This window comes from Pteronotus mesoamericanus, unplaced genomic scaffold (genome assembly GCF_021234165.1).
Source record: "Pteronotus mesoamericanus isolate MK-2021 breed Mesoamerican mustached bat unplaced genomic scaffold, CSHL_Meso_final contig_180, whole genome shotgun sequence".
NCBI lineage: Eukaryota > Metazoa > Chordata > Mammalia > Chiroptera > Mormoopidae > Pteronotus > Pteronotus mesoamericanus.
Genome location: NW_026555076.1, coordinates 427,521 through 449,877, shown reverse-complemented (window position 1 = coordinate 449,877; position 22,357 = coordinate 427,521). Strand labels below are relative to the sequence as shown.

General features: G+C 33.6%; 1 protein-coding gene across 8 annotated transcripts in view; it reads right to left on the bottom strand.

The window, feature by feature from the left end:
• Nucleotides 1-209: 209 nt before the first annotated feature.
• EXOC1 (exocyst complex component 1) overlaps nt 210-22,357 on the bottom strand; it is a 48,399-nt gene continuing 26,251 nt past the window's right edge. For 5 of the 8 annotated variants that reach the window (XM_054566757.1, XM_054566756.1, XM_054566760.1 and 2 more), the window contains 10 exons: nt 20,925-21,030; nt 16,905-16,949; nt 15,458-15,621; nt 14,781-14,888; nt 13,502-13,578; nt 12,743-12,971; nt 8,857-9,040; nt 6,270-6,469; nt 3,667-3,861; nt 210-869 (listed from right to left, as the gene is read on the bottom strand). In XM_054566757.1, the coding sequence (XP_054422732.1) occupies nt 717-869; nt 3,667-3,861; nt 6,270-6,469; nt 8,857-9,040; nt 12,743-12,971; nt 13,502-13,578; nt 14,781-14,888; nt 15,458-15,621; nt 16,905-16,949; nt 20,925-21,030 (1,461 nt within the window). In that variant the 3' untranslated portion in view covers nt 210-716. The remainder of the gene's footprint in view (nt 870-3,666; nt 3,862-6,269; nt 6,470-8,856; nt 9,041-12,742; nt 12,972-13,501; nt 13,579-14,780; nt 14,889-15,457; nt 15,622-16,904; nt 16,950-20,924; nt 21,031-22,357) is intronic. The other 3 variants (XM_054566759.1, XM_054566762.1, XM_054566763.1) reach the window with 1 other exon arrangement.

Genomic DNA, 22,357 nt, shown 5'->3' with positions numbered 1-22,357 from the left:
GCAACCTTGGTATGTGCCCTGAGCAGAAATTGAACATGCAACTTTTTGATATATAGGATGATGTTCCAACCAAGTGACCCACTGGCCAGGGCTTACCTTATTATACTTTTAAGTGTTTTATAATAAATGGACATGTAATTTTTGTGTATTGATTTTGTAAGAACTTTTTTGTATACTGACTTCTTAAGCATGTAACAGATCTAATAATATTATTTCAGCTTTTTGGAAAATTTATTTCAGAATCATCACTACATAGTCACATGATCCTCAAAATTCAAGTTTACAACTGATCATTACAAGATCCCTTATCCATATACACATTAGACAAAGGACAAAAAATTCTGTACAATGTTTAGTAGTTACAAGACTTGTACGCTATAGTAAATTAGTGGAAGCTGAAAAACTCCCAATGCATTACTCTTAGAATAACCACTCACAAATACAAGAAGCTAGGCAATAAAGGAAAACTTCCTGTTCAGCCAACGGTATTTTATAAATGTTTTAAGTTAATACACAACCTATTGACCAAATAAAACTGTTAATATAAGTTGGCACTTTTACTCTTGGATATTTGTAGTATAGTACTATCACTTATTTGACATTTAATGCTACATAAAATTTCAAGTGTGGGATCTCAAAACAGTTGCTGATATTTTTTATAGTGTCTAGTATACTCAGAGTGTTTTCTTCATGTATCTCTTCTTCTTTCATAAGGTTTAGTGGGACTGTGCAATGCTGGAGCAATAATCTAGAATGTCCTGAATAGTGAATTCCATTGTAACACCAGATCCAGGGTAACAGCGAGCTATCAAACCTTCAAAGTGCTTGTACTGGCGTATAAATTCATCTTGCATGGAGTGCCACACCACCTATTTTGAAAATGAAAGTAAAAAAAATCATTAAACTATAAATGGAAATAATACACAATCAAGTATGCAGAAATAATGTCAGGACATACGAGGCGGGGATCCAAAAAAAACCACCCAGAATTATCTTCTGGCGGCGGGCCTCTTGTAGTACAGGTTTTCCCTGCGAGGTGTGTTCTAGGGACCCATCTGTATCAGTGCACCAGCTGGTGTTGCTGTGAGTGGCTGTGTTCAGCTTCAGTGAATTTTTTCTTAAAACTCTTTCAATGCATTTGCCCATTTCATGGGTGATTTATGAGTGCACCTGCCCACGCTGCACTGAGTGTTCACTTTTGGAACAAAAATGGCACGACCCCCACGCTCCCCCCATTCACCCAATCTTGCCCCAAGAGACGTTTTTTTGTTTCCCTGGATGAAAAAAGTCCTCAAAGGGAAACATTTTGCCAATGTGGATGAAGTGAAACAAAAAAACGGCAGCAGCACTAAAAGGCATCAAAATTGACAAGTTCAAAAACTGTTTCAAGCAGTGGAAAAAATGTCTCAATAGGTGTATTGCATCAAATGGAGAGTGCTTTGAAGGTGACAAGTTTAAATATGTAAGAATAAATACACAATTTTTTATAAATAAATTCTGGGGATTTTTGGGTCCCCCCTCGCATTCTAAAAATTAGGCAGAGTGTAATAGTTAGAAAATATGCATCCTACTTCCTTCTACGTATATGTGACCTCGAGTATGTTACACCATTATTCTGTGCCTCAAGTTCTTCATCTGTAAACCAGGATAATAATAATACCTTCCTCATAAGTTTCTTGTGAAGGTTAAATGCGTGAATGTATGTAAAGTCCTTAGAACAGTGTTTGTTGGGCATAGTAAGCACTCATTATATTTTACCTATTATCATATCTACTATAATATCCAATACAGATATGGAGATGCACAATTATGTATGGAACTAAGACTAGTGACTAAATGAAATGCAATAGTTAATGTTTTAAGTTTCATTTCAAATGAAAGTTTAGAAATCTGTTTATCTAAAATTGATGATACAAAATATTACTTGATGCCATGGTGCTAGGATGAGACCAATGGGTTATCAGCAATCCACAGAATTTATAATCTGTAAACAACCATTGAGACAATCTGATGCACACGTTGACATATTACCTAATACTAGTAGGTTACATTTATTGATGCTTAATCTGTACTATCAAAGCACAAAGTGCTTTATGTGTTTATTATCCTATTTGTCTCATGACAACCTGGTGAGGGAGAATACTGTGATCATCATTACTATCTGACAGTTGAGGGATGTATACTTCCAGGATTTTTCCTCATAAACCCTGAATGAGCGGGCCACAACCATTTTTGTGAGGGGGGCACAGGAAATAGAGCTCGGAGCTCAGGTGAGCTTCGCATGCTGCCCCAGTCCCTAATGGTTCCTAACACGCCGCGGACCACTACAGGTCTGTGACCCAGGAATTAGGGACCCCTGCCCTAAATTTCATAAATCCCAAATTTCTGTCAATTCAAGATTATTTACTAAATGGTATTACACTTCTTGCTTTTCATCTTTTAGCTCATAGTATTTCTGCCACACTGAGCACCACTCCTCCCATTCTGTTAAATTACTGACTTTCAGAGGCTAACACAAATACAGTATCCCACATGAAGCTTTTGATGATGATGAAATCAGAATTATTCTCACTCATCTCTGGGCATTTCAATATGGTTTATAAAGAATAATGGCTTGCCCTGGCTGGTATGGATCAGTTGGTTGGAGTGTGGTCCCATAACCAAAGGATTGTGGGTTCAATTCTCAGTCAGGGCACATGCTTAGGCTTTGGGCTCAATCCTTGATCCAGCCATTGGAAGGGAGGCAACCAACTGATGTTTCTCTCTCTCCCTTAATCTCTCTAAAAAGCAAGGAGAAACTGTCCTTGGGTGAGGATAAAAAAACTAAAAAAATTAAAAAAACTAAAAACGAAACAAAAAAAAAAACAAAAAACAATGGCTTAGCCCTGGCCTGGTAGCTCCGCTGGTTAGAGCATCATCCTGATATGCCAGGGTTGTGGGTTTAATCCCCATTTAGGGCACATACAAGAGTCAACCAATGAACGCATGGATAAGTGGAAGAACAAATCAATGTTTAAACAAACAAACAAACAAATAAATAAAATAATGGCTCAATCTGGAGTTTAAATTTGGCTCTCCCATCAGTTTTCTATGGAATCTTGGTCATACTACTCCACCTTTTTAGGCTTTGATATTCTTACCTATAAAATGGCAATGACAACACCAATAATGTCTACTATAATGAAGAGGTATTATTTCCACGTTTCAGAGAAGGAAATTGAGGCTCAGAGAGGTTATTAACTAATTTGCCCGAAGTCAGGCAGCTTACTCTGGGCCCAGATTATGAACTCATGTCTAACTGCAACCCCCGTGCTCAGAGTCACTCCACTATTCTAATCTATTTTCCATTTACTTTCTCCTCCCAAATATAAAAAACCCCCCCAAGCCCATAAACAAACCCATCCCCAAACAAAAGAAAAACAACTTAGTGCCTCAAAACAATAAAACATAAATATAAAATAAATAGTGAAACACATATAAACTTATGTAAATATTATTCCTTTTTTTTCTTGGAATTCATTAATCCAGTCTATACTTTATGGAACTTTCCTCCTGTACTAAAAATAGAAAATCTGTAGCATTTCTAGAGGGATGTTTTGGAGAAAAGCAATGTATATAAGGACATCTATATACAATCTAGGGTGGTTAAAAGAACTAAAAGCATACCTGAAGTAAGTTCTCCTCTTCACATAGATGTTTATCAACCTTCTTGTAGAGGTTATCTAGACCTTTTTTCACTTCCTTTCCAGGATACTCTTTAATAACTTTACGAAGTTCCTGTTTGTTAAATGCAAGTTGATAGCTTACCTCCTCCTCTCTTATACCCTGTGCTACACGAGCTTCGACGCCTTCAAAGAAATGCTTCAAGGGAATGAAAAGAAATAATGGCTAAGAACTGCTTGTATTTTTACCTAAATTTTAAAAAAAATCTTCTTATAAAATAAATAGTATATATTCACTTTGTAAAAAACAGGTAATGTGTAAAACTATAAATAATAACAATCACCTATTATGCCACCACTCAGAGATAACTAACAACCACTGTTAACATTTTAGATTTCCTTCTAGTCTTTTGATATGTGGGTATATAAATGAGATTATAATTTTGTATGTTGTGTTTTCCATTTAATATTTTGGTTTTTCCTAAGGATAAATTTTAATGGCTGTATTATATTACATCCAATGACTGAACTAAAATTTATTTATTCATTCCTCCATTATTGGACATTTAATAATTTTAACTTTTTTCCAGAGTTGGCAAAATCAACTCAGATTTAAAGCATTCTATTATAAATACAGTTGTCATAAATGTCTTTTGTACGTAAGTATTTACCCACATTAGTGTATGGCCATACCGCCCTGAACATGCCTGATCTTATCTGATCTCAAAAGCTAAGCAGGGCCGGGCCTGGTTAGTTCATTATTGATTACTTTCCAGCATAAATTTCTAGGACTATAATTCCTCAGTTGAAGAGTATAGTTGTAAAAGTATTCTGAAGATTCTTCATATACAAAAACTACTTCCAAGAAAAGTTCAATCAATTTATATTTCTGTCAACAGTATATGAGACTGCTATTTACTATACTACCATGAGCATTATCACAATTTAAAAAACTCGCTTCCATTTTGATGAGTGAAAAAGGTTTATTTGTTGTTTTCACAATTTTTTGTTACCTTGCTTTCAGATGTTTAGTAGTATATTCAGAATGCTTGCCCATTTATATATTAGGGTCTTAGTGTTATTTATTTTAAAAAGACCTTGTATATTAAATATACTGACTGTTGTAATATTAATGTGTCTCAGGTTGACTTTGCTTTTTTAAATATGTAATTTATATTTGTTCTTTTATATATGTAATTTTATTGATTGGCACGTCTTTATCTGAGCATTACGTTATGATTTAATATTGACAAGCCAAATCCCCTCTCATTACCTTCCTCTAAAGTTTTCTTAGCAATAACTGTTTATTCTTCATGAAGTGACTTTTAGATAATAATTTTTTGGGCAAGTCTATTCCTGGGGCTTTTAAAATTTTAAATTTTGTTTCTACATAAACTTTTAATTGGTTATTATGACATAAAAAATACTTTTTTTGATATACTTATTTTGAATCCTGCTACTTACCAGAGACCAATCATTTCAGCATATTATATACAGGTAATTATAATCTTGAATGTCTATTCTTTATCTTTTATTTATTTCAGGTCTTACTGCATTGATTAGAGCTTCCATAACAATGTTAAATAATAAATGATGTAGCAATGTCTCTGCTTTAAATTTGATTTCGAAGGGAATGCTTCTGATGTTACAGTTACATATCACATAGCTTTAGGTCTGAGACAGACCTTTTCCCCTAAAGGAATATCTGTCCTTAAGTTTTATAAGGTATTGATTTCGCATTTGGTTAAATGTCTCCTAAATATTTCTCTGAATTGTTGACAACAGATGCATATTTTTTATTTGCCTCTAATTTCAAGTTACAAACTTATAAGAGGTGACTAATCACACTGTGGACAAAGAAGGGTCCATTTCAGCTTATACGGCAAGTCTTAATGGTATTGGTAAGTTCTATGACCAAATGAAACAATGCATTGACTAAATGAAGCCATGTTTAACAGAACCAATTTTACCACAGGCTAATTAACATAAATAAGAATTAAGTTTCTGGTATCTCATCAGTGTTAGAAAGAAACAACATTGAATGAAGCATTAATCATGGACCTGCTGTATGTTGCAAAGTTTTCTATAATCATCATTTCTTAATTTTAATGATTGAACTTGCTCTGGGAAATGATTCCAGTCAGGAAAGGAAGGGAAAGGAAAAGGCAACAAAGAAAACACTTTTTGGTTTTTCTTTTGTCTTGATAAGAGTTTAAAAATCTTCATCTGAACTAGGGGTAGAGATGACTATTTATAAAGTAAGAAATGGGAAAGTCTGGTATAATGGAAAATTCTTAATCTAGGGTTCATCTCCCCCACTCTGCTACTTGACAGTTATAACTTCAAGCAAGTTTACTTTCAGTTTCTTCATTTTAAAATAGGGATAAATTATCTTACCCCACATCATTGGTAATAAGAATTACAAGAAATAATGTATACAGAACATCTAGCAGTGTCTTGGCAGCTTCAATAACTGAGTCTCTCCTTTAGCCTCCTGCATCCATACAAGAGCAAACTTAGGGTAAGTGTCTGTCGTGTTTTTCATATAGAAACATATGTATATGTATTCAAAACCAGGAAAACTATACTAAATGAAAATATACTTACATTTAGTTTTTCAAGAGGCTGTCCTAAAGAGTAGATGACATAAGACTGAAGGTGATCTGTGTATTTTTGTTTGGCTTCTTTTTTCTCAGCTTCTAGACATGAGATTTTCAAACGAGAAAGTGTTGCAAAAATATGGTGAAAGTTTTCCATCATAACTACATCCCTGGGGGTCTTCTGGCTTTCATTTGCTACTTTCTCCACTAAATAAAAACAGGAAAGGAAAAAAAAAACCCATCCTGATATGAGTATGACCATATTTAGTTATAAAAATATTTACATGATTTTTTAATTTGTATGTTTAAGAACTAGGCACATTTCTGGACTGAATAAAATATATTGCATTGAAGGATCTTTACATCCACATAAACCTAATAAAAAAATCATTTTAAAACAGTCCCATGTGTGTTAGTATATAGTAAAGGTGGTTTTTCTAATCTGTGGGGAAATAATGAATTATTCAGAATGTGTTAGGCTAATCAGCTCGTTCTTTTGAATACATTTGGATTACTATTTCACATCTTTCAGCCAAATAAATTCTAAATTACTTAAGTACTTAAAATGTAAAAAACAAAACACATACACGCACACCTTATTTTGCCACATATAATGCACAATTTTTTGCCCAAATGTTTGAGGGAAAAATAAAGATGTGCATTGTACTTGGGTATAATGATTACATACCATGGGTATAATAATCCTGTGTATAATTTGCACAAAAACATGGGTGCATGTTACACATGGCCAATACACACACACACACACACACACACAGGGTCTGGCAGAAGTTAACACCTGCTTGACTGTGGCTGATAGGGTAATGATATGGGTATAATAATTTATAGGGTATTTTTTAATTTTTTATTTTTTTTGAGAGAGAGGGGAAGGGAGGAAGAGAGGGAGAGAAACATCAGTGTGTGGTTGCCTCTTCTGCGCCACTCACTGGAGACCTGGCCTGAAACCCAGGCTTGCGTCCTGATTGGGAATCAAACTGGCAACCCTTTGCTTCTCAGTCCAGCGCTCAATCCACTAAGCCACACCAGCTAGGGCTATAGATTTAATTTGAACTTTTCACCTAAAATGTCATATGGTGTGTTTGAGTATGATATTGTTACATTACAGAATTACATGCTTATGATTTTGTAATAAAAGACTTTGTAATAAAAAGGGGGTGTTATTTGTGCCAGACCCTGTATATATATAATCATAAGAAAAAACAAAGCTAATTAAAAAAATAACTTTGTGACAGTATTTCCTTACTAACACTACCCCAAAACCTAGAAGTCATCATGGGAAAGGTGGATAGATTTGACATAAAATTTGAAAGCTCTTGCATGGTAAAAAAATACCATAAGCAAGATAAATTTATAGCCTGTTAATATGACAAAGAATTAAAAAAATTGATAATATTGTACCTAGTAATCTTCATTACTGGTGCAGATGTGATAGAAACTGTAACCAACTGCTCATAGCACTGAACTGGTATAACCTCCCAGAATGGCAATTTGGCAAAAGCCTTAAGATGTATACAAACATTTTGACCCAGTAATTACATTTCTAGTAATTTACCCTATGGAAATTATTGGACAAATATGCAAAAATGTATGCTAGAAACTGGATGCCTATTTAATAGGGGATTTGGTAAATGTTAATACATGGAATATTATGCAATCATTTAAAATGATTATGGTTATCTCTATTAACTGACAAGGAGAGACTCGGATATAGTCTAGGACTTTTAAAATCTAGGGCTTTCCAAGACAGCAAGAAGGTATGATAAAATTTTTTATATTAGAGAACATATACATACAATACATGCACATTTACAAGAGGGAGAGAGACATATTGGAAAATTTATACAAAGGATAAAAATTAAATGGTATCTCTACATGATGAGATTATAAATTATGTGATTTTTAAAATTTGTCTTCTGATTTTGGGGGTTGTGTAATGAACATATGCTACTTTAAATATCAGATAAAACAAAGCTACTTTGAATTTTAAAAGAAATACCAACCATACAAACACTGAATCATGTAATTTATGTTATATGTAATTGATGAGATGATCCTACTTCCTGTCAGTTTTTTAGCATTTAAAGTTCCTGAATATGTGCAATCAAATCATTTATTTCAAATTAAAGGACATGTCCATGCCGTTTCTCTGTAACTTAATTGTGGGATTTGACACAGGAAGACAGTGAATTACGTAAGTTTAGCATTAATCTACCTCATGTAACAGACATGAAAACTGAGACCTACAGAAGTGAATTGATTTACTTCAGCTCACACAGACATCATCGCCTACCATCTTCAGAAGACTTGCAAAAATGCAGTGTAATCTGGCAGGTCATTTTTTTGTGTTTTAAAAGTTCAGCTGTGCATAGTGCTAAGCCCATATGAACTATGAAATCTGTGGTTTCTGATGAATATGAATGGGTTTTATGTACTGTTTTTCAAATTTAAGAAATCTTTAATTTTAGAAAACTTTAAAAAGACATATGAAAAATAATGAACATGTCTGCCCTTCAGCATTTGAGTTACCAGAAATAACAAAAACCAATAAAAAATTCTTTAGAACAAAAGCTTACCATTAACAAATACTCCTCTGATAAGTTTAGTATATGCTTTATCTAGATCTCCACGACGCTCAGCATTTTTAAAGATTGATTCTGCAAGTCCAGCAAATTCTTCAAACTCAGCAACAAATGGAAGAATTCCTACTTTACTCTTCTTTGAGATTTTTACTTCTTCCATTTGCCTTATTTGGTTGCTCTAAAGTTAGACAGCAATGGAGAGAAATAGCCAAACAACTTAAAAACAACATATAATTATAACCACATGTATACACCATAGAGGAGGATATAATTTAGTACCTAGAGCAATTTGGATGCTTACTAATTAAAGATTAATACTTAAATAGGGATAACTAAGAAAATTATTTTTATAGATTAAAAAGTACATATATTTTATTTAAGAAATAAAGTCAAGAAAAAAGTCCAACTATTTAAAGCAAGATATAATTAAGGCCTATGAACCTCAAGTTCTTTGTTCAAAGTAAAAACAACCAATAAACATTTTTTATCATTTATGAAAGTATAGGCAATCATCCACTTTGGCACACAGCCGATACCAGAGCACACATAGGACCTCTCCAGATTTCCTCTGATTAGTGCCCATGTGGCCAACTTTGAGAACCATAGCCATTCTCAGTTCTCATCAGCATACAATTTCTGTTTGGATAGACAAGTTCTGTATTTTTGGGGTGGGAGAACAGGTATTTCTACTATGGATTTAGATTATATAGTTAATTTCCCATGTATGTATTTGTTACTTATTCTACATTAGTTCAGGAAAGTGCTCATGTGTGATGGTGACAAAGTACAAAAGGGATGTTTCATATAGACAGAATCTAGACATCTGGATTGATAAAGATCCATGGATTCAATTATGGTTCTGTGTATTTCTCAGGGGATCTAGATCTATTCACAGTGAGAATTACATAGCCAAATACTGTTGGACCATTTTCAGCTTCTACCTAACATTTCGCCGTGTTGAGATTTTGAGGGTATAACTTAAAAACCATAGACATGTGGATTAGAAGTGTAATTATTGAGGCTATAGGCATTAATGTAAGAAAATCCTGTGACCCTGTGACTACTGTCAACCATTTCCTACTATCTTTCCTACTATTACCTTTTGTAAGTATAAATAACTGTAAAGAATAAAAATGGACACAGTAGAGAGGGCAGTATGTAATTCTAGGTATGGAAAGTAAATTGTGGGGTATGACTACCAACTCCATCACTTTTTAACTGTTGACCCTGAGAAAGGAACATAACCTCTCAGAACACCGACCTTATATGGGAGGGAGGAGACTGTGAGGATTAGATGAGATAATGTGTACAAAGTACTAGACAAGTGCCTGGTATGTACTAAGTACTAACTTGTGAATGCTGCTCTCTTGCTGTTACTAAGCTACATGAAGATTTTTTTTCTGTGTGGCATTTAAATGCAAAGAATATAATTATAGCCTGAATACACTTGAACATTAACAAGCAATGTTCTAAATGACAGCTGTCTTGTCTGGCTTTGTAACTGGTAGGAGAAAAACAGTGCATTCATTTAAGAAAAGAGCCATTAATGAACTAAATCTCACAAAAATAACACTTAAACTAAAGGAATGCGTAACTTCCAGCTGACTGCCTAAATCACACTACGATCACTAGAAGGATACAGAAGTTCAGTGTCCAGGCTACAGCTTAGATGCTAGCCACATATCACTGTATTACTTGTCCACTCTCTGTCCATGGCAAATTAACCAACTCATATTATTCTTAAAGGTTTGAGAGTGCACACCCATGTCATTATAGTGTGAGGAATCCTGAAAAGCAAATTAAATGCAGTTAAGACATGTACTGGACTGCAAAGTCCAGCTTGTAGTTCTTGATGTATCAGTTACTTTTTTGTTTTGGCTCTAATTCAGGCTAGGCTAGCTTTCTTAGTCCCGTTCTCTAAAGAACACTTTGGGCATGGCCACCAAGTGACAGAGCCAGACTCAGGTGCTCTCTCTTCCACTTCGTACAACCATCTGATATTCATGCTTTTGGTTCAATACACACAGGCCCATTCATTACTTCTCCAAGGTATGCTTTAGGCCCTGGTCTTGTCCCATATACCGAAACATGTAACACTTACTGGGCACACACAATCTACCAGACAGTGTGAGAAGATGTGAGTTAAACCAAGAGAAGAGATTGAGATGTTAGGCAGCAGAAAGAACCAATCCTCCTTTATTAGAAATTCATACAGTTTAGGAGAAAATGAGTTTACACCATTATCTAGGTTAATTTTACTCCATTTCTTCACTGCCCTGTCTTGAGGGTGACATGAACATTCTTTAAGAAATTATTAGTAATTTCTGCTACTGTTACTATTACTATCACCATAACCACCATCAATCACAACCACAACCACCACCATCATTACGAGCTATTACTCAGTAAGCTCTTATTCCGGGCCAGGCAATGTGCTAAGCATTTCATTTGGATCTACACTGACGTCTACCTGACATGACACATTATGCTTTTAACAATTATGTCTACTGGGTTGAGAGGTATTATATAAAGTTACATTTTACTGATAAAAGCAGCACAGCTTTCCTATTCTGGAACTGTATAGTGTCCACATGATTTAGTGTTCCAGCTACGTCATATGACTCATTATCTTAGCCCTTGGTAGCTCTTCCTTTTCCTTTTAGCTCTCAGTTTGCAAGCCTTGCCAGGTTTATCACCACCTCTGGAGAGGGGGAGACAGGGAAGAGGAGGTCTTTTTTTCTTTCTTTTTTTTAAAGATTTTTTGAGAGAGAAAGGAAGGGAGGGAGAAAAAGCGGGAGAGAAACATCAATGTGTGGTTGCCTCTTGCCTGCCCCCAACTGGGGACCTGGCAACTGGGTCCACAACCCAGGCATGTCCCCTGACTAGGAATCAAACTGGCGACCCTTTGGTTTGCAGGCCGGCACTCAGTCCACTGACCCACACCAGTAAGGGCAAGGATAAGTCTTAAATGGTCAAATTTCATAGTATTTCAAATACCAAGTGAAATCATTTGGTAGGGAAGGAGGATTAACAGGCCTATTGAGGCAATAGATTCCACAGTGGACATAGATTGCTTTTTATACACTCATAAACTAAACAAATTTTATTTTTTTAAGGTCTGAAAAATTGTATGGATTTTAATTACCCTTGTTTGTATCTTCTATTATTATATGAATATTCAAGAGCTGTATATAACTTAAAGGTTACATAGGAGAAATATTCATGATACATATCCATTTTTACATACCAAGTACATTAATTTAAAAGTTTTTTAAGAATCTAGCTCAGTCCAATTGATACCTATAAGACTGCCAAAAACTAACAGACAAAAACAAAGTAGTTAATGATTTTTTTCTTTCCTATGAGAAAGAAGCAAAGGATGATTTTTGGAAGCAATTATAAAAATAATTCTTAAAGTGTATGATCATTAATTAAAGAATTAAACATGAAATTGAGTACATAATTTATACAATCAATTAAAATAATCCAATTATTTTCTTATTAAATATATTAGAACAACAATAAATCCAAATGATAGTTTCAACTGTTTCACTAACTCTATAGTCACTATGAAGTTAACTGAGATTTTGGTTACCTAGTGGATCTCTTAAGTAGCTACCATTTCTATGCCACCTGCTCTAGAACTTGCCATGATTCACAGTGAAGAAGAGAAGCTAATGGGCATAGTATCTCCCAACTACCTCTGTTCATATATATTGCAGCCAATACCCTGCTTCAAGGTATTGGGGGATGTGAACTGTAGATCCCCCAAAGGAAAGCTGGAAATCTCTTGACTTAAATACACTTACCTATTTTTTGCAATGATTACAATTCTGAGTTATTTACCAAAAAAAACCCCATAAAAAAACAAACAACTTACAATGCATTTGTCAAAGTTCCTTTTAACAGTCACCAAAACATTTCCCAATGTAGTACTCAAAAAAGAAGCAGGATCCACATTTTGTGCAGTCCACACATGATGACTCATTTTGACTAGCATGTAAAGGGAATTAAAGCTATCGATTTTATCTCCTAATGCAATTAGGTTGTTCAGTTCTGGCTCAATGCAGCGAAATATTTTAGTCATCATTTGGCGGATCATATCCTTCCTGTTCAGAAAACATACAAAATATAGAAAGTTTTAAAAGCTTCAGGTGTATTCATCTTTAACGAACTAAGTGTATACAAAATGACTAAAATATGACATTTCCATTAAAGACGTCCAAATATGATGAACCAATTAATTATTCTACAGCAGTTTCCATATAAATTTTTTTTTGAAGTTAAGTTTTATCATTCAAAATAACTGTCATTTGCAGAGCTGGATCCTGAAATGTGCTTTGTGATATCCAAGAAATACATGGCAATTCAAATACTACTTCCTACCAGCAAATGCCAACATCGATTGCGTTTTTTTGTGATTACTAGAGCAAAGAGGAGCCATAGAGTCATAAAACAGGACCAATTTTCATTCAGTAAGAATGTTTAATAAGACAATGGGCACATGTGTGTGTCTCAGAGCTGAGTGCTGCCCGGTTACTGTGAGCCATCTGGATGCCTCATTGAGCAGCATTCCTCTATCCTAAATTTAAAGTTTACTTTTTTCCAAAATAAACAATAGATAGTAACAAACACATACTCAGACAAAACGGTCAGTGCTGTGCCAGAATTATGTTGCCTGGATAACATTCCTCCGTCTAGGTCATCTGCTTCAGTCTGCAAAAATTATTCAGGTACTTTACATAATAAAAGACCAACAATTTGACTAGTTTACATAAGCAAAAGCCTGCTCAGTCTTAAAATTCCTAGGAGAGAATACATTATGAAAAATAGTGACTTTTAAAGGCAGCAATAAAACTATGTAATTTAGTATGCTACTTAAGAATGTGCATGAAATTTTGTTCTTACATCTTGTCCGAGATTTATGGGGAGAAGTTGTGCTTGTGTGCACATGCAGGAAAAGTGGGGAGAGAGAATGTACAGAAGGCTGGAGGGGGAAGATGGGAATGAGTGGGCAGCTCAACAAAAACCAGGAAATATCTAGTAGAAGCAACCTATGATAGAGAGTTTTAAAAATTAAAGAAAGCTCATCAATCATTCTAAGAACTTTGGTATTTGAAAACATAACTATCAAAAATTCTTAGGAAGTAAGCAAATTTACTACCACCACCCACAACAACAAATCCCTATCCATCTGAGATGACACTTTCTCATTCATTTTGTAAATGTTTTTTATATGTGCATTCTTTTTTAAGATGACCTTAATTTTAAAATCATTTGCATCGTACTTTTAAGTTCTTCATGTTCTAGCAAATGTCTCATTTTATTTTCCTAAATTTTTTCCACCTTAGAGGCATGCTGAGTAGGCATTATTATATCCATTGAACAGATGAGAGATGAGGGAACTGGGGATTAAATAATTGGTTTTAAACTCATAGCTGCTTAATAACAAAGCCATAAAAAACACCAGATTGGAGGCCTCCCTCCCTCCCTCCCCACCTCCCCGCTCCCTCCCTGCCTCCTCCCTCCCTTCCTTCCTTCCTCATTTATTTTGCTAGACCATGGTATATATACTCAAACATCATACATATTTTGGGGGGAAAATTATATTTTTTTACTTCATGACCACTAAAATGATGCTAAAATTGCTTTTTAAATAATTTTTGCAAATTCAGACATTTTCCTCCTCTATAACTTAGAGAATGTTTAGGCCTAAGACAGTCTGGAATGTTAGATTAGATGCACAAACTCTATCACTGTTTTTATTATCTCATGGTATAACAAAAATTATTTTAGAAGTTCTTACATCATAAATCCTTTCTTTTTCTGTACTAATATTGAAATTGTGACAACATATTAATTAGGTTGATTATGTTACAGATCATACACTCTAGCCAATAAACAAACATGAGCCATACCGCAGTTCCAGGTATACTTTGATGTTGCTGTAGTTTGAAAAATTTACTTATGAAGTCCTGTTCTGCTAGACACAGGGGTTCCAGTTCACTTAGTACCTGTTCAAAGATCTGAAGAAAACCAAAATGAAAGAACTGCACGAAATACTCAAAATAACATTCCACATTTTAATCACTTTTCTGCCAGGACCATAAATGCTTTTATTCGTATTTTAATAAAATCCCCAAAACTCTTCCAAGACTGACAGGACAATGCAGTTTATCAAGGCATAGCAGTGCCAGAAGATACCTAAAATGAAACTCACAATAACTATTCACTTGAAATCTGCAAAGAGGAACACAGAGACAAACTTTTTAAACTTATTTAATGCATCGCAGGGAACAGTTCAGCTTCATAAAAGCTGTTATTTCCTCTTTACTTTGTAGTTGCTCAAAGAACTTAGATTTGAGATGTAAGCATTTTATGATTTATAAAATTAATAAGATCTAATGTCATTTAATTGATGATTCACACTTTAGTGGCCATTTGTCTAGTATTTTTTTTCAGATTCAGTATTGGAAAGTAAGAAGTGGTTAACTAAGAGAAAGCCCAAATCTTTGAACCCACTTAATGCAATAACAAACTGCTGTTAGAAAACTGATAATATTAATGTTTAAGAAGTACCTGTTATTTTATTTACCTTATCAAATTTGGTTCTGTCGGCAACATCGAGATCAGAGGCAGACATGTTTCCCATATCCAACAGGGAAGATGACTGAGATCTGCGGTTCCCTGAACTCTGAACACTGAGTTTATTTAGACTGGAAGTAGATCCAGTTAATTTCCCAGAACTTCCATGAAGACCTAAGAAATAATAAAACTTTGAAAGTTGTGACCTTCATGAATAGAAGATCCATACCATAAATCTGGGCTATCTTCCCATCTCAGTCTTCCAGGGCTCATACTAGTTAGTGTACTAGTCTACCACATGGGGCAGGTTGTAGAGTGTCGTTTTTCATTTACATTTGTGTCCTATTCCTGAGCATATTGTAAAGAGTAGCAGAAACTACACAGATCTATAAAATAGGAGTGAAAAGGATCTTAAAGATTACAAAATCTGTGCCCTGCCCAGTCTCATCATAGTTTCCTGCTGCTATCCGTAAATGAGGATTTCTTTCTTTCCCAGTCAAAAGACATGAATATAGATGGTCACTGACCCCGTAGAGTACTAGCTTAACATCACTTTGTTATATTCTGAAGACAACTGCCATATACCAGTTAAATCAACATACTAGAGAGTTCTAGTATGTTGCTACTTATGGTTTCATATGGTTCACATGGTTCAATGAAACCATATTGAACCATATGAAACTGCCAATACTGTATCATTCTTGCCCTACAAAAAAAGTTAGTTACATACAATTCAACTTTACACATTCCTGGACCCAGAAACTGCTTTTACATTAAGTAAACTGATTAACTGCATTCTTTAAAAACAAAACAAGGGGGGAAAAAAACCACCCTGAACACTTGTTGTATTTAAAATACAACTACACTATAATACATCATTAACTATATTAATATAAGACATCTGTGTTAAGGTATAAACATAGGTATCCATCATAGCCATGAAGAAAAATTAGAACAATATGGCTGGACAATATCTTACATATATCAAAGAATTAAAGTATTCTATTTTTATAAGAATATGTGATACTTTTTTCAGAATTACATATAAATAAAAATTTTTTATTCTTCTTTGGGTATCTCTCAGTTAACCTATATTGTTTGCTGATGGTCAGAAGGGAAAAATGAAGATACAATAAGGACAATTAAAGACAATTTTTGATTTCACTATGCAAACTCTGACCATATGTAAAAGGATTTTTATAGTTTTTAACCATAGCCTGGAAACAGAAGTATAATGGTTAAGGCTTTTCATAAATTCCTGATTACCCACCGTACATTTTTAACTATATAGATGTAGCCACACCACTACCACCATGTTGGTTTTCTTTCACCAATACCTGGCAGCAACTCAGAGCAATCAATATTTTGTTGTAACTTTTTTCAAGACAAATAACTAATTTCTAGACATTACACAAACATGCATTGAGAATACCTACTAATACACTAGGCATACTCACTCTCTGTTTCCTGTTTGACAGCACTTTCTTTTCGAGGAAGTGTAGCTGTGATGGATTAGGTTGCAAGCATCAAAGACAAAGACAAGTTAATAAACTGCAATTTGCACAAACCATGCACAAGAGGAAGTTAAGCTCTAGTTAAAAGACACATGCAGAGAACCATGAGCATCAAGTAACAAGAGGTGCAACATGTGTTTAGTTGGTCAGCTACTGTCTGAAAAATTATATGAAAGAAAATCCTTATCTTTTCATGTATTATTTTTACTATATGATTCAGATAAAATATCTAGATTTGTTAAATAACCCCCATACTTTTAAATGATATTAAGTTTATGAAGCCAGTATATTTAAATTTAAAAGAGTATCTTTGCAAGCTTTGGTTTCTGAAAATATGGTTCCAAATAAATAATTTAATACAGTGGAAATTTATTAGAATGAAGTTGTAGATTTAGACATTATATATCAACAATTTTAGGTTCCCTAAAAGCTCCTGAAAGGACTCTCCACTGTACTAAATAATTTATATTACTCCTGATAAAAATTTATATGACTGGGGTTTAAAAAACCATTTCAAATATCAAGCTGCACTAACACTTAGTAACTGGCTTTGTGAACACGTGGAATGAAAACTTTATATCAAAATACTACTTATCAGGAGATGAGTGGATGGAAGAATAAATCTGAGGGAACAGATTTAATACAGGAATTTGAGCCTTTTAAGGATCATTTAGTTTTATTCTAATACTTTTATATATATAATATTTATTAGATCAGTTGTAGAGATCATCCTGTGAAACACTCTAAACTCAAATTAGAAGTAGATATGAAAGGCAAAGAAAGAAATTATAGAATGAAACAGAAAATTAAAGAACATAACCCAGAAATATTTTAAAATAAAAAACAATGTGTCAAATGTCACTGCCAAACTTCAAGGCAAACTTCAAGGCAAATAAGCTACTAACATGTCATACGAGCAACATGTATATCTTCCCAGCCTTGGCTACCCGAAGCTCAAGAGAATAAGGCTGCATACTAAAATTGCAAGCAAGGATCATGCTGGAGCTACTGGCTGGCCAATCTGAACAGTACCTTATAGTGGCTGTAATGTGTCACTATACTAAGTCACCAGTTCCACAGCAAGGCCTAATACTTTATATACATTTTATTAGTAGCCAATAAAGAATACAGAATTACTAGTAGAGTTAATAAACTCTTATATGGAGCTCATAAAAAGTCCATATTATTTATCAGCAATAAGCAACAATCTTCAGGTAAACTTTTAAGTATCTTTTAAAAATCCTCACTAGACTATAAACATCATGAGGGTAGGATCTTTCCTCATTGCTGCATTCTCAGAATACAGCAGTGCTTATTATATAATAGATAATTAATAAATATTTATTGAATCTTCCAGCCAGCCATAAATTCAGTCTTTTATTCAAGACTTTCTGTGACATCGATAAGATTTCTTAAAGAAGAAACATAAAATGAAAAAAATAATTTTGGCATACCATTTTAAAATTTTTTAAATATTAAAATAAATGAGGCAGTAATTATATAAATGCATATGTTAATGAACTAAAATAATGTGTGTGTTATCTTAGCTGTAGAAAGAAAAAACTGGTGATTTTTAAAAATTACTATATTTACTCTCCCTGCCATTTCATTAAGTCCAGTTATAGACTACAAAACAGGAAAAAAAAAAAACACTGAAGTATCAATCTTGGAGAGAAAATTCCATGTCTCCGAGGATTTCAAAAAAGGGAATGACCTACATCAAAGACATGTTCACAAGGAAAAGATGCTTTACTGGCATTTTAACATTATTTTGAATTATTTGAACTAGGTCAATGTTAAAGATTTGAGTCCAGAGTGGTTCAAAAAGAGTACGCCCTGAATCTCTATGACTACACTGACTGCAATTTACTTTTGTAAAGTGTATTCAATTTGACTTTCTATTCTTATTAGCATCTATGACCCAGCATTTTCAGAGCAAGAAAAAAACCAGAACACATTTAAATATTATTATTACTTTGATTCATTAAAAAGTTATCTTTCTAAAATTTCAGATTTCTACTTTAATTATAATTATTATTAAAGTTGATTTAAACATAATTTGAATCACTGAAAAAGATCTTTTAAAACTTTTATATTCTACCTTATTTAGAACTTGTCATTTGTATTTAACTTGAAATTTATTTTCAAATGCTGAGTAACAAGTTAGATCTTCAAAGATGAACCAAACTGTTTTTATCCTCTGAGTTCTTTTTAGTTTCTTCTTCTGTTATAGCTGACATCAAAATAACTGAAATTATTTAATTTTCTAGTGCTATCAACCTCCACAAAGTATTCCTCTATGCCTTATTATTTAATAGATAACTATTAATCTATTAGAAGTTTACTGTAAATGTGCATTCTACACTTGCATTATATTAATATAAAATATTTTCAACAAGATAATTTAAGAACTTTTCAAGGCGTAGGAAATGAAAAAATTTAGGTTTCAGGTTAATGCAATGATACCATTAAGATACTACTGTACTTGATTTAAATTATATTTTTATTATGTCATTTATCTCAATGTGAATCTTAGGCTTGATAATCTATTGTGATACTGCTATTAATGACCTCCTGAGGGGATAATTTTAGAAAGATTTCCCTTTTACCTCGTTTTCATTTACTGTAGAGGAGTAATCTCAAAATAAAATGATTCACTAACAAGTGACAAATATACTAAATGAAAACATTAAACATGTAACTTGCATTAATAATATGTGTCCACTAAAAAAAAAATTACATATTCACAGTGAAACATTAACAAGGATATAAACACACTGCTGTTTAATAACAATTAACCTTTAGGATGAGTTAGCATTTCTGTTTCCAAAGCCTATTGTCCCAAGATTCTCATCAGCATCTACCTAAGTATAGTATATTGGTACACAGATTCAAACCATTTCAAAAGTCTGGACTAGTACAATCAATATATTAGTGTTGTATTAAAAAAAAATCCAGTGAACTACAAAATAATTACCCACTAGAGACAAGTCGTCTCTGTCCTAAAGAAAAGACTGGAAAGATGAGCTATCAATTTCAACCCCGTTTCCTGATCACTGAAGTTGCTCAGGGCATAGGCTCCTTTCAACAAGCAAATGCTAAGCTCATCTTTCTAAAGGGAGCTATGCAGACACACTGAGGAGTACACATTGTAGCCGCTTAAGGCCAGGTTTTGACTCCATAGGCACAGAACTCCATCCAAAAGGAACTCCAGAGATGGGTACATGCAAGAGCAGAATGTGGCCTTGGCAAATCACCTTCCTCACAACTTGATACTTTCACTGGTTATCCTTTCAAACCATTTGGGTTTTTTTTGGTTTTTGTGTTTTTGTTTTTTGGTCCATTTAACATATTTAGAAGCAACAACAACAAAAAAACATACTTCAAAACTACATCTTTGGGAAAATAACGTATGATTACAGAAGAAATTCTGGTGACATATTTATAGCCCCACAGCAGGAGATAAAACACATACAACCTTTTTTTTTTTTAATTCAAAATAGCCAGTGAGAAGTAAGAAGCCAGGAATCACTTTCATTTTCCTGTGGAGAGTGATGACTTAAGAAAGAGATCAATGATTTGCCCACAACTGTTAAATAAACATCTTTTAGAAAATCAGAAACTGAACTCTCAACACATGTCTCTTAGTCTAATATTTTCTCTATCAGATTGCACTTCATTTTCTGGCCAACTGCTTTTCCTATGAATATATGCTTTTAATTACAGCATAAATATAAAATAGCTGTCAGATTCACATACAGAATTTTAACTAGTAAAAAAAATTTGCAGATACAAATATTTCCTCTATGAAATACCTAAAAACCAAACCAATGTATTAAACTTACTTTCATCAATTCTACTGTATCTTCTTCCTCCTTGTTTAAAAAGTCTTAGAATTAATTGTCATAAATAAAACCATTTTTAATAGAACAGAAAACAATGAACTGAGGTGCCTAAGCTTACCAAACTTCTTGCTTTCTTTAGTTGTACCAGTCATCTTGATCTTCGCAACTTCAAAGAAATCTTTAATTTCTCTCTCATACAGTCGTGATAAATAATCCATGTAATTCTTAAATAAAAGTAACATGTACTTCTTATTAATAAAACAAAGATAACAATTCCCATTTTTTAACCTCCCCAAATCCTTCATGTTTGTTTTAAATTTTGTGGTTAAAATTTTGATGCATTTCATAGGATATAAAAAGTAGACTATTTTCTGTCTTAAAAAAAAATTAACAATTTACAAAAATATGAAGTAAAACAATTACATTTTCATCTTTATGTAACTTTCATATATTCTAAGTATAGTTGTAATCTAACTGTATTGGATATTTGAGTAAGAACAGTGACGTTTCTCCAGTTTCGCACCTTTAATGACTGCAGAGTATTATGCTTTGTTGATGTGCCACTATTCAGCAAACCAATCCCCTAACAGAGTTCACTTAAGTGGTTTCAGTGTTTTGCTAGGATAGACAATATTACAATAAACTTTTCATCTCCAATGAAAATTGTGCCCTTGGAATAATTTCCTAAGGGTGGAATCACAAGACCAAACAACATGGGACTCTTTCTAACGCTCCCTCCACACTGCCATGCCACTTTAGAAACGAAGATACCCACGGACAGTGCCACGGCAAAGATGGAGCACATTCAGTTTCACTGTACCTGTCAGCTGCAGGTGTTACCCCAATATAGGTGGTTATCAATATGAACTGAATTAGTATATCTTACAGTTTTCATAATTAAATAATTAATTTTTTATAAACACATTTAATTTATTCTAGCTCAGTGAAAACATCTATTATTCGGCACACACACTCATTTCTTCATCTATCTGCTTATCACATACCCTCAGGAAAGATTCTTCCACAATGGGGGACTATGTGTTTTTCCAAGTCCTAAGTTAAATGCCATACATGGAGTTTGGCTAAATTTAAATAAATCCACAGCAGAAAAATTGTACAGAGCTATTCTTTTCAGTTTATTATGGAATCAAGCTTCAATTTCCTTTATTATTTCAAGCTAATGTAGGCAGTTTTAGAACAGGTTTACCTTGCTTTAAACATCAGGTGCAACTTTCAGATATTCTTAGATATTTTATAGATATACCCTTACAAAATAGTATTTGGATAAAACATAATATGGATTCTGCTTTTTTCAATTTATAGGCCATATTACTCTCTATAAGAAAAGTTAGTTAAATGGGCAGTTCTTTCCCATGATCTTTGCATAACTTTAAAAGCAAATATAAATTAAAATATACCCTAAAATTAATTCCTAGTACATTGGGCTGTCTCCTTTTTTCAGTGTCTCATTTTTCAAGTTCAAATTCTCATAAAAATATTGATCACTGCAAATCAATAAATGACTGACAAATGGGAAAGTAGCTTTCCATT